This window comes from Rhyacophila brunnea, unplaced genomic scaffold, assembly GCF_057557595.1.
Source record: "Rhyacophila brunnea isolate RB1 unplaced genomic scaffold, BYU_Rbru_1.0 scaffold_2, whole genome shotgun sequence".
In the NCBI taxonomy this organism is placed as follows: Eukaryota; Metazoa; Arthropoda; class Insecta; order Trichoptera; family Rhyacophilidae; genus Rhyacophila; species Rhyacophila brunnea.
In genome coordinates, this window is record NW_028232859.1 from 3,752,766 (window position 1) to 3,767,303 (window position 14,538).

A 14,538-nucleotide genomic window follows, 5' to 3' on the forward strand; every position below is an offset into this window, starting at 1 on the left:
ATCATTCTACAATGGCCCACACCCACGGTGGCCGCGCGGCTTAAGCGTTGGACTATAACGCCGTGGGTCCCAGGTTCGAACCTGGGTCTGGCAAGTAGACATATTGTTTTTCAATTTGTGTGTGAGTCAGGGTATGGCCTAATAAGTCGAGCAAGTGGCTGACATCTATTTCTCGTAAAAAACAAAATCTGTTAATACAAACCTCTACTCTGTGTAGGCCCATATGATCCTATTAGGATCAGACATGGTCGGAAAAGGGCAGGCATATACCTACATTTAAGAAATTAATTTCGTGCTATTCTTTAGGTAGGTACCTATACACATAGTTTAAGTGTGTGTTAAAAATAAATACATGTTTTTTTCTCTGAGGCAACTGGTAGAAAAAACTGCGAGGCCCCACAATAAAATTATCCACAATTTAAATGCTTACTTTGTACGTATGGTAGTTTCGGTGAGAGTCTCTATCACCCTTATCTATGTAAATTTATTATTGCGTTAGTTGTAGCTAGATTTTCGCTGAACCTACACATTCGCATACTTTTTTAATTGTAATAGTCGCTTACAAGCATATAGGTATATAAGCATTTTATAATATATATTTATTATGTATATTTATTTTATTATATATATTTATAAGCATTTCGAAATGTAGTCCACAGAATAATGCTTCCAGCGTCAGCACTCTGTCACGAACTCCGAAATATTAAGTAGATCGAACGTATATAGATGATTTCTCACCAACGTGCCATACAATTGATATTGCAGGACAAGATAGGGCGGCGCCGACGAAAGGAAGAAAGATAACATCAAAGATAGGACTAGAGTAGGTACGGGAGAATCTGTTCTGAACACCGAAACAAATTCTCAAAGTTAGACAAACCGGAAGGTACACAAAAGAGAAGAAAAATAGCTTAATTACCATTATTTAATAAAGAAAAGACAAACGAATATTACTGACCCGTTTATCCACGGTGATTGCGCCCAAATACGGAAACTCTCCGCCTAGAATGTCCCTCGGTTTGTTAGGCTCCCAAGACGCCGTCGGCAGGCCCGTCCTGCCAGCCACAAGCGCCTCCCTATCGTACTCCGGGACTCTTTGGTACCTCCTAGACAGCATTGCCACGTAGCCTTCGGGGGTTGGCCTGTGGCAAGGGTCCTCGCAGCCGGCCATCGGCAGAAGAATGCGCGCCACCAAGGCAATTATGAAGGCCAAAGTGGCCATTGTGAACGCGCAGCTGAGGAATACCTCCAGAGTCGTGAAGCTTTTCAGCCAATCGCCGCAGGACACTTTCCCTGGCGGCGCTTCTGCCATTTTGTCGTGTAATCTCAAAATTATCTCCTGAAATATTCGTAACTTTTTGTAATTATTATTGTTTCGGTATCAGTCGATTTACATGGATTTGTAAGAATCTAGGAGACAAATTAAATGTGTTGTAAATCTATTTCGTCCTTACCTTTTCACCTAAGAGTTAATTTGTTGTAATATAAGAAGATATTTTCGTAACTTCGTCGAAACAGATATTTGATAACAGATGAACGTCGAATTTTTCATTTGACATTTCATATCAAGCGTTCTTAAATATTTGAATTCATAAAATTACGTGTTCGATTTTGTTTTAAAAATCATTGTTCGTAAATTTTTATGACTAATAATTATTTTATATCCATTGAAAATGTTTGCATATATGAACCAATTTAATAATTAAACGGCTGAGGATTAATGTGAAGGATACAACTGACATGATTAAAAAAGTTAAGAGCAGATTTCACAAAATCCTCTAAAGGGCTTCGAACATAATAATTATATCTACTTACTGCTGTGTGTGAAAATTTAAGCATTGTATTCCTAACATTTATGTCCCATGAATTCTAATAGCAACTTATTTAATTTGAAAATTTTTGGCCTGACGTGTAGGTACCCTTTCAAACACGTATCAACATCGATATCTTCTATTGGGATATAAATATTGGATGTAATATAATGTTTAAGGGCCCGCTGAAGAGCCCGCCGTTCAAATATAATTTAGTATAAAAAGGACCTCGGCGTCGTAACAACGTCAATTTAAATCGATCTTTTCGCAAAAATCACTAATCATCGGAGATTTTATTTCAAGAAATATTATTATTATTACTGATAATTTCTGCCGCGCGGAGAATTATTATTATTTTATGAACACCTGCGACATGAAGCCGATCAGAAAACAGGGCTGTCAAAATAATATTAAGCATTCATATTTTTTAAATGTTAATTTCATCATGGTTTTTAATCAAACCTCTGCAAGTACGTACTGATAACTTGGGTGGATTTTGTAGCAAACATACTATTGATATATATACGGGTATATTATTATTATAACCCAATTCAAATTGAACATAGGTTGATACTCAAATACTATTATAGTATGTTTATGATTTCGAGAAAATAATACGATGGTATAATTAATCCATATCAATTATTTGAAAACATTACATTCGCACTTTGCACAAAATTACAAACACATTCGAAGTTTGCCGCACACGTACAGACCACGTGATATTTGTTTACGCAAAATCGTCGCTTTTCAAAATGGCGAATTTGATTACCAGATTTTACTGCGATGAATCAGTATGTTCCTTTTTGTCTTTTTTTATTCGTAGGTTTGTTTACTATGTACACCGAGAAATTTCCATTTATAAACTCGGAAACGATTTTTACAGAAGAGTTTTGGAATATAATGCAACCAAAACTGGAAAAAATTCTATCATGGGTGTTGACTTCCTGAATTAGCTAACCCCAGGTCCATGCCACTACGTGAACCACAGTGGATATTAAGCCATTTCCACACTGGCAACAAGTTGCTGGCAACCTTATTAAATTTTACGATACTTACCATAATTGCTTAAGAAATTTTACAATAATTATCGTAAAATCTAACAAGGTTGCCAGCAAATTAACTTGTTGCCAGTGTGGACCCGGCATTAGATGCACAAAACTTAAATAATATATATTATAAATAAAAATTTAAAATTATAAATATATATTATGATTTATGTCTTCGACAGCCCTGATGAAATAAATGTGAAATATGAGTCGGATCAGTCACAGAGCAAATTTATTAACACAAACAACTTTGACACGACCTTTTTATATTAACTAGTAGACCAGATATTATGGACCACATGTTAAAAAATCATATTTTCAATTCTCAAGGCCATTTCAAAGCAATACATCTAGCGAACACTGCAATTTAATACATTTTATTAATAATTTTCATCTAAAAACATTAAGTTATTACAAACATTTTTTTTTATTCCAAAATTAACTTACAATTTAGAAAAACGCCTAGAGATGTCTGTTCGTTGAATGAATAATTCATTTTATTACATATTATTATCCTGTGGTTATTTTTATCATGAAAATGTATGTGATTTAAGTATCTAATAATTCATCTCCAACGCTGTTGGTATTTTTTTGAGTTCATAGTTTTAATATTTTTTCACGCTTATGATACGACCTAACGTGTTGTTCTATAATATCATGGGGTCCCGGATTCGAATCCCGATTTGGTATATTTGTAATATGTATTTGGACCCAGATTCCAAAGTATGGGCCTAATAGTTTGATCGAGTGGCTAACATCCATTTCTCGTAGAAACAAAAGCAGGCCCATATAATCTTCTTTGTGTCAAACATGGTACTTATTATTGCATGTTAAACTTTCAAGTCGATTTACTTGATTACCGATGTATGCACTTGGATCCTTTTATTCCTCAGCTCAATAATTGATATGTATGCACAACCTCATACATGCGGCGGGGCGGCATGTCAGTTGTATGCGTATATTTAGATACTATCTACCCATCCTTGTATTTATGGTGCGCTCCGGAATCAAGCCAGAGCCATCGTTTGACCGTTGGACGGTCAACATAAACGGAATTCTTCGTAAAAAATCATTAATTTTTATGTTGTATTTTGTGTTCATATTAAAATTGACTGTACGTACTTATGATATTTTTGTAACAAACATTTTACTTGCCTAGTACGGGAAAACAAGCTACCATTCGCTATCAGCCAATTAATACCTACCTGGTGATTCAAATTCGGCCTGCATCCCAGAACGCCCGAACGGCTCTGCGAAATTATAATGTAATGGACTGGGTTTTCAAATAAAAACCGTTCTCCGCTACATCTTTGATTATTGGACCCACCTTACACATAAGCAACATAATAAACAGACGCCGGCTTCGGGCCTCGTCCCACCACATAATATGACGCGACTCTAGTACGAGTATAACCTTCGAAGTGTTTTGACATGCTAATAAATAATATTATTATGACTGACAATGGAATTGGCATCAGAAACAGGTGAAACTAAATACTCAATTATCTGCGTCACCATCAACAGCATCAAATCACGACGTCGGTCGCCTTCGCCAAAAGTTCGGAGGAATTCGTGACTGTTCGAGTGAAGGAAGTGAAACTGAGTTATTTTTCCTTATTGCATTACAAAATCCTGAATGCGTTGTTACGACTCAGATTCTTGTATCAGATTCCTGACTATAACCTTTTCAGTACAGTGGGACATCGATCGCAACATTATAATAATATATTATTAGATTTTTATTCTAGTATCATAAGATTGTCATAACTCATAACCAGAACATAACAACTTATGTAGGCACATTGGACATGTGTAAATACTAGGTATATTATGGTAAACCAGTATTTACTAAAATTTTAATATTCTGATAGTTTAGTTAGATATGATCAGTTATCATTATCACAGTGTGTGCCAGTGACGAGGGGTAGAGGTAGGCTGTTAAGATCTGACATAAATAGTGCACACTAAGCTTTGTCAGTCTTAATTTATTGTTTGTTTTCATTGAACTAAGCATATACCTAATTAGCAGATTGTACTGGTTAGTTTTTAAAATTCAATTAAACCCTGCCTAAACCACATCATAATAGAGTGTGAAGTTTACGGTGATAGGCGGCGGCTTGGAGAACTAGATCCCCTCCTCTCGCGTTTCAGTATTCATACCCCTCACCTTGAACGAATTTGACGTTTCTTATAAGTGCGCGGTATCAGTCATTTAGACGTGTTAATAATGGCAAAAGTTTTGAAAAGTGACAACAGGAAGTTTATAAGTCATCTTATCTCCTACTGTGAAGAAGAAAAACGGCAAAATAACATCATTCGGCTCTTTAACAACGTTATCGAAAGAGTTGCGCCGCGATGACAGCTACAAAACACGCTTAAAATTGTAATGTTGCCATATAAAATTTATCCAAAGTTATTGGGGAAAAATGTATATCATTATTTGAAATTTGCGATGATATATAAGTACCTATTTAAGGAAGTGGGAAATAATATCTTCCAATCTCGGCAATACTCACAATACTTCGAAATTCAAAACCATAGATAAGATAGGTACAACACGAGAGCCGCCGCCAGGCCTCACGTTAAACTTTTCGGTCTATAGTGCAGGTACACAATGGATGATCCAACAAAATAGTGCACACTTTTTCAGTCATACTTATTTGTTTTCGTTGAATTAATAATTACATAGGTACCTACTACAGATGGTGTTAGTTAGATTTATAAATATTAATTAAGCCCTGTCTAAACCTAAACTAAAGGAACCATAATCGATAAAAAATATTCTTCTATTCTATATCTAAAATTATGTATGGTTGAATGGCATAGTTTTACATATATTATAAATAAACGAATATTTTTTTACTATTATCTACTATGGGTTGGATTAGGCGGAATTTAATTGAATTTTAAAAACTAGCAAACACTATCTACAGATTGTAGTTTTAGTTCAATGAAAACAAATGTGTTTGACTGACAATGCTTAGTATGCAATATTTATATTAGATCTTAACAGCCTACCTCCACCCTTCACCGCTGTAATTGGGTTATCACTGTGTATAGAAGTGATTCTTTTGAGAATGGATTGTGTAACTAAACTGAAACGTCTGAGAAGGTTGAAACAAAAGTACACGGTGATACACTGATAACTAGGGCCCGGATTTATATGCTAGTGCATGTTTTGTTAGGGTGTATGCACAGCTATGAGAGATGCACAGAAATCCGTTTTGAAAGACGCAGAATCCAAAAATAAAATTTTGTTGTGCATATAAATGCATATTTGAGAGTTAGAGCATATTTGAGACATTAGTGCATATTTCATAAATAAATGCATATTTTAGGGCTTTTGCATTTATTATAATTATAATTTATAATGGCATCCCCGAGCTGTGGATTTATCAGACTTGACTTGTGATATTCCTCGGATTCAGGGCACCTGAGCTAATCCCGCATCCCCTTCGTCTGTATTTTTATCTGAAATACTTATAGGTTTGTATGAATTTACGTGTGCGATTTTAGTTGTGGATTTATTAGAAAAACTCGGGCACCTTTATTTAAATTTTGCGCAATCACCTCTGTGGACGTTGAGAAGTCGTTTTCCGCATATAAACAAAATACTGACAGATATGCGGAAAATTTTAATGCCAGAGCACAATATTGTAACTTTTTTTCGTAGAAAAAAACAGTTAATATGTAGTATTTAGGAATAGTACCTACCTTGTTAAGTGTGTCGTTTTTGTTTGTTGTGTATAGTTTAGGTACATTGGATTTCTTATTCAATTATTTGTATCTACTTGTAAACAAACTATTTTGAAAATTGTAATTGATTAACTTTATATTGATTATTTGTGTTTTTTGTTTTTGTATTATATTGATTGAGATTATTAATTTGTTATTCGATTTTTTATCAGTAATATTGGGTGAAGTGGGTACCTATTTACAATTTTTATCTGCATATTTTTTTGGTTTTAGTGCATATTTTAATGATTTTAAGTGCATATGTGCATGCATATAATCGTGTTTTTTGTTGCATATAAATCCGCTCCCTACTGATAACCCATTTAGGAAATAATACAATTTTGCGACTGATTGCAATAAACTAATTATTATTAAATGGAATTGTCGGCGTTACGAAATTTTAATATTATTAGTGGTGCATGGTCGTTACTGAGGGCTTCGGCACGCAGCGTGTTCGCAGGCGCCAAAAACTCAGTAATCTTTCTTACGAGAACCTACCGAACTACCATAGGCCGTGAGTGCAGAGTTCTTGATTGCGGCTTGCAGAATAGAATGTCGCTCCGGTAGGCAGGCAGTCAAAACAAAACACGACCGGTTTTGACAGATTGCGTCACGATTGCCAGTTCATTTAATTTACAAACCCACAAGACCCTATTTACGGAGGCCTTTTCATAATCACCAAGATTCAGCTTAAAAATTACATAAATGGCTCAAAAATAATGATTTCATACGAACATCTTTCTCTGACTCAGCTGCGACATCTTCCGTTAATGCAATTTTTAAGGGTCTTATGCGAAACCTTCTTGTCGAAGGAGTGATTAGTGGATGAGGTGCGGTGATAGCAGAGCTAGACTGGAACAGGTACGGCACCTAGAGTAGCCTAGGGCCCACCCCGTGATGCTCCGCCGCGAATGATTATAAACATCACATGACACAATGATGTGAAATGACCAGGTGAAAGAATTCACTCATATAATCACCGTCCGCCAAAAGGCTTGCAGAAAACCGTTTGTAGGATGACAACGAGGAAGAGATTATTAATGTTAGCATTGTGCGAATGAGGAGCCGTTTCGTAGATGGAGCCTAAACTAATGAAATTTTTAAAAAAGGGGGGGGACTTGTGGCTATGAACTGAACTTTAAATTATGTTGTCCTAGTCCATCGATAATAATATGCTGTGGAAGAGTGTGGTTTAAAAGCCTTATAACCAGAGGGTTGGAGCGGACCTATTTTTGAGTTGCTCCGCTCCGGGACTTAATAATTGCTCCAGCTCCGCTCCAGGCTCTGCTCCTCTCCGGGTAAAAATATGTAATATGTATTATGTATACAAATTTTAAAAAATCATTAGTTTTGAAATAACGTTAATTATTTGTCCTTTTCATGATTAATTATATTAAAAAAACGGCAGCAAATCGTCTTACATTATCTGTCTCTTCTGTCAAAAAAAGTGAGGTGATTTATCACTCGGCAGTAATATAATATTTTCATTGGATTTTAGGATGAAAATGTAATAATAAAAAAACATCCGGAACAGTGGAGCACTACAAATTTTCGGTGCTCCGAGTAAAACCCCATTGCTCCACTGCTCCGTGCTCCTGCTCCGAGTCCAATGATGTTGTATTGAGCCCCGGCGCCTATTACGACGGCCAGCCGCTGAAACACGTAGCAGCGGGGCTGGTCGGTGGCCATAACGACACGCAGAGTGCAAATACTGTGGATATGAAGATAGGTGAAACGGCACACAGCGTAGATTATAATGATACGGTGAGGTAATGTAAGAACGGAGTAAAAGGGAATCACTGTACGTCTAAAGTGCTAAAATGTCTAGTGGTTGGCCCATCACCAGCCGCTGAGACGTATTCAGCGGTTGGGCGTAAGCTATTACTTAATATAAAACACGAGCGAAAAGTTTTGGTTATGGAATATAAACACAGCATTTTTTTTTTTAGTTTTATTGTAGTTGGCATTGCATAATCAAAACAGGCAGTAATATTGATTGGGTGCCAATTACTCTTGTCTGTTTGTTTTCCGTCATAAAATTCAGCAGAAAAAACTAACTTAGATATCAGGTTCCGTGGTTAGTTTCAAAATGCCCTGAGCGATAGACCAGTTTCAAGCTCTGACTGTCCGATTTCGATGTTGTTTTTTTTGCTATTGAGCAGTGGCTTACGGCATCAGTTATTCTATATATTATTGCATTCTACGTAAATGACAATTTTTCTCTTAATTCCAACAGTAACCTATCGATCAGCGTAATTTAACAACATATAACTGCAACTACAGCAAGTAACCTAACCTAACTCTCTTCGTCTTCAATGTCATTTCTTGTTTGATCGAGTTTTATGGCCATTTACTTGAACAGTCCTCCAGCAATAACTACCTGTCCTCATAAAACCGAAGATATTTCGCATTTCATAGCAGTACTGAGTACATGGTACGCCACTGTCTTTTTCCTCCTGGGCTTACAACGAAAACCCATCTTAGAACCCGCGTTTTTTACACAAATATCGTACCTACAAACTACAAACATAGTTTCAGCTAATATTGGACCTTTTTATTTACATAATTTGGCAACACTCCAGAAACATACATATTTAAAAAATATGCCGCTTTCTTCTTTTTATTTATATCAAATCTTATTTTTTAGGTATGGTCACAATATTGAAGCTCGATTTGATATAAATAAAAAGAATTTCAAGTTATACACATTTATATTTTAATAAAAATCGATGTTTTTTTAAATTAATATAAAAAATATTAGAACTATAAATTAGTCAAAAATCTCTTAGACGATGCTTAGAAAACTTAATAAACTATTTTTTAATAATAAATATGACCATAAAATATGTGTTATAACAAGATGGGGACGTAAACAAAATTCACATTTTTTAACATTTTTCTTAAATTGTAGGTTTATCTTTAATTAAAAAAATCTTTTTAATGTTTTCAGATACGTATTTTTTAATTAATACGGTTGAAATTGTAAATTATCAAAAAAATGTCTCAAATTGCAAGCTTCATATTTCTCCGCTAGGTGCCTCTGGTAGAAAGGCTTAGTAAAGACTTCACCCTAATCAGTGGACCAGTGCCACTTTTAAGGCTCCACCTCTATAGAAGAAGGTTTTTTCAACATCTTTGGGTTACTAACCGTTAGTGGCTATATTAAACGAAAAGAATAATAATATGTATATATGATATCTACAGTAGATAGTTACGCATTACGCAAATTAGTAAAGAATATTGGGTTTAATACCCGAAAATGTCAGAATAAGGGTAGTAATTAAACGTTCATTTAAAATTCCTAATTTGGCTAGGTATATTTTTGTTTTGCTATAGTTTAGCATCGCTCCTTGCTACTTATGCATATTATTATATCACGGACTACACTGTTTTTAACAGGTTATGCCGTGACTCACGGTCCGCGGGTTCACAAAGAAAAACATTGCTAAAAATATGCGGCACACAATAAAACAAAACATGTTTCCGAAATAACTTACCTACCTATTTATTAAATATTTGAAGTCGAGATGAATAGCAATTGGCGCTTCCTTGGTGACTAATGGAGTAATGAATAATGAATGATAAATGTTGCCACCGCCTGAATAGATTATCCACTAATCACAAAACTGAACTTCGGTAAAATCAACTTATATGTTAGGGTAGTATGTATTGTACTTTTTAAATTTCCTAATGTATACCTACATTATTTTATTTTAAATCGTCATATTATATAGGTAGGTACCTAATCTTATATTAAATTTAATACATAAATTCTCAGTAACCTTCGTGGTTTTAGAAATTCGAGTACCTATATTATTATTAATTACAGAAACTCCTCCAATGTTAGCACAATTTGAATATTTCTCTCTAAAGATTAATGAAGTAAGTAATTATTTTTTTAATGTCATTATAGTTATGTAATATCATTCTTGGACTTCCCTATAATTCCAAAATGTTGGAAGAATAACTAGATACCTACCTAACTACCATTTATTTGCGTGAAGACTGCTTTCAGTAAAAAATGCTTTTACTCGACGACGATCGTTGACGTCCCATGGGGGTAGGTAGGTCATGTACCTACTGCTTAGGGGCGGCGCAGTTTAAGGAAAGACGAGAAATTGAGAGTGGAGTCTCTGTCACGTAACCTTGCCATTTGGAATAGATGTTTTTGAATGAAAACGTGAATATACCAATCGAGTGCTTGGAATTAACTAATACAATTATACGGCGTACGTGTGTAAACCAATCAAGTGCCCGGCTTTTACTAATACATTTATACGGTTGCGTACACATACAAATCCTTGTCACTGTGTACAATGGCAAGGTTACGTGGAGGATAGTCTACCTAGTTTACGTGGAAAGGAGATTTTTTACATGCGGCGTTGACATGATGATGCACCTACTGTAAACAGCAGTCGAAAGTTTGCATGCGTGTGAAATGGTCGTTTCAAAAGTTTATAGGTGCTTATTGTACTTATTAGTCCGTTTAAGATAGTAAAAGGACATCTTAAAATAAAGTAGATTTGTAAGTAATGAGTTTACATTAAATTTAAGACTACAAATCAGAGGGGCGGTACTTTAATTCTGCTCAGGTGCGGCACTTTGCCCAGGGACGTCACTGGATGCTGTTAAGATATAAACGACTATTTCGGCTGCAATATAGAGCATTATAGACTTTCGTGTATCTTCAGATTCTAGAATTTGTTGTTAGCTATTCGTTCAACATATTACTCCTACCCCTGGATCCAAACAAACATTTTTGTGATAAGAAATTAACATGCACATTTATTTTGAACCAGAACTTCGAACCAATGATCAGTCGGAAGTGTTTTAAACTTTCTTTCACAATAATTGGGGCTCTTTTGTTCGTAACCTTCATATTTTAATCTAATGTATGTATAGATCTCTACTAATATGGGTTGAATCTAATATATTAAATAATATTCAGCAAATAATATACGTAATTAAATGAAGAGTTTTAGATGAGTACCTACCATAGATGAGTCATCCAAATGAAAGTCAATCATCATCGTAATAAGTGAATATTAGTCAGCAGGTATACGCATTATTAGCATTCTAGTGGTTAAATTTTGCATTGGTTCAAGGTGGCATAATAAATTTGCAACCGCTCTCACATACTCTGACATAGGTAAATAATAATATTACCTATGCTGTGATTCATATTATTATACACCTATGATTTTTAGTTTTTTCTTGTCTCAGTATAACTGTTTTTTTTCAAGGTTTTATTTATAGCTGATTGTGCTTATATCTGTAGCATAATTTTTCACTTTTTAAGTCAGTAAGTAGCCATGTTGATTTTTTACATACATATTAGATGCTTTATCAATTCTTATACCTATTCTTATATCGAATTAATTACGACATTTGATGGGTGATCACATAATGTTTTTAGAGGGGTAATTAAGTAATTATAACTATGTTTGCAGCAGTGAACACATTGTAGATTACCTAATGCAGTTGGCAACCTGGCTACTTGCTTTCATTACTTATTTAAATACTGTTGTACCTCACTTGATTGATAGCTAAGTAACTATATTAAAAAACAAAAAAACTTGTGTTAAGTTTGTAACGTGTAACATGCAAGGCGTTTTTATCTCAATGCGGCCTTGAGAAATGGATCTCAGACCACACGTGTGGAATGACCAAATGAACCTGCAATGCGAAATGATTAGCTGCTCATTCACTCGTTTAATATCGTCTACATCTCCACAGAAGCTTTTTCTTCATTATCTTTGGTAAAAGATTTTACTGCTGTTTCTATATATTTAAAAAATATTTTCTTTTTTTTACAGTGTGACCAAAATGCACGGCATTGTCTCCCCGGGTTCACCGAAGAAAAAAACTTCTCCAGGAATCCGGCGCCTCGGCCACGAAGGGAAAAGGAGCAGAAGCCAGCGCGGGTACCCAGCGAAGCGACTGTCAGGGGGGCATCATCAGCACCCGCCTAACCGAAAGACGTCCGCGACAGCGACAATATTTTCACCGATCCTGACGGCGCATTATTTCCCTTTCTCTTTCGGAGGAAAAGATATTAATTGTCATTGCAACACAGCTTATCAGAGTAAGGCAGCGCATTTTGAACGCAACCTGAAAAGACTTGACAGCGAACGCAGCCGCAGCCTCGCTGTGAAAGCGCGCTCGTTTGAATTTCGAACGCAGCCTGACGTTTGTAATGGCGGCTATGTACCGCGACTCGACGCTAGCTGATTCGGTACAAATTTCCCGTGCCGAGCGCTTCGGGCATAGGAACGGGAAGTATTTTGTATTTTTATACGAAAAATAATTCATAAGACACATCGCGTCAATTCGGTAGTACACAATCGAATAATAATAAACAGTGTCGGCTATTAGTATTGCCAGGATATTAGAGGCATATTTGTGGAACGCATATGCAAAAAACATTATCAATTGTAATTGAAAAATAACACTGAAAAAGTCATTTTGTATTTTTATAAGACACGAATATTTGTCAATTATTATTAAAATAGATCGTGCTGTAGAAATATCGGTCGCGAAATAAAAATATTAAGTTTTTAAAAAGTCAACAAGAAAGAATTCAGTCTCGTTTGTATCTCTAAAAGAAAAGGTATAAAATAAAATCGAAACATTTAAATTTATGGTCTGCTAACTTTTGTAAAATAAATATTTTTGAATTTGCATATTGCAAACGTAATGATAATTATAAAACATGTACTCCGCGGAGTGGTTACACATTAAAGTTAATAATATTTTCGTAATAATATATGAACGTCTTTTATTCTAAATTAATATTTATTTATATAAAAATTTCGGCGATCGCCTGCCTGCCATTATTGTGTGTTAAAAATTTGTGCTAAAATATAACGAATAAAGAAAACATAAAGACACGAGTGGGCGTGTTTCGTTATGTTAATATAAGTGACAAATATGCAAAAGTGTTATTGAAAAATATTCGCAAGACATTTTCTATTATTGCAATAGAAATAAGTGATAATTCTCAGTGTTGGAAGCTAAAAAAATATTGTTTCAATATTGCTGTGATTTGTGACTAATCTCATGCAGGTGGAATTTTGTTCAAATTTCAACGAAATAATATTGCAAGTTTTGTTCGTTCTAGAATAGAATAGTGTTATTTGAAATTTGAAATGGCCAGTACAGCGGCAGGTAATTCATTACCTGAAGTCGGTGCGAAGATCGAAGGCGGGAGAAATGTTTCTGTTACACCGATCAATATGTCTGATTCCCAAATGACTAATGGTAAGAATTCATCTAATATACGTATTCAGTATTATTTATATTATTTCTATTAATAATATCTCATGCCTCTCACTGTTGAGCATTGGAATCGTTTTAAATGTCTCAGGTATGTCTATTAAGCGAGCTCTGCATTCCGCCGTTCACAAGGCAGAAGGTATTGAGAGGCCCGTAGCATCCTTCACTTGGTCGGAGTTCAAGGTCCTCTTCCACATAGACCCTCGATGGATCCTTTCGGCATTATTGTTTTCCTCCTGGTTTTGTGAAAGAACTGTCAAACTCTCTGCAGGCATATTTTAGCGAGCCGATCTTTCATGTTTATTTCTTCCAGAATGGAGATATTCATTCTCTTTGTCATCTCATATGGCACCACTTTTCATATTTTGTTGAAGCCTGTCAGAATACCCTGATTCAAGGAGGAGGAAAAAATAATCTCAATTACTTACATATTGTTAGTAAATTTCGACATAAGCAGCATAGCATAGCGCCTGGATTGCGATGGTTGTTGGTTCAAGTCCCATTCGATACAAATATTCTTACTCTAATTCTTGAATGACATCAGAATCTCCATTTGATTTTTTCCATGACTGAATAAAATATATATCCACAAAATGTAGGATTGTTACATATTTCATTGAACATACATAATTTGGATCAACTTCAAGAACATGCATGAGACGTCTAAT

General features: G+C 35.1%; 1 protein-coding gene across 2 annotated transcripts in view; it reads left to right on the forward strand.

Annotated features, from left to right (window-relative positions):
• The window catches only part of Hr39 (Nuclear hormone receptor FTZ-F1 beta), a 64,413-nt gene that overhangs the window by 27,890 nt on the left and 21,985 nt on the right, over positions 1-14,538 (forward strand). For both annotated transcript variants that reach the window (XM_085946510.1, XM_085946511.1), the window contains exon 2: positions 12,412-13,855. In XM_085946510.1, coding sequence (XP_085802636.1) covers positions 13,744-13,855 — 112 coding nt within the window. In that variant the 5' untranslated portion in view covers positions 12,412-13,743. The remainder of the gene's footprint in view (positions 1-12,411; positions 13,856-14,538) is intronic.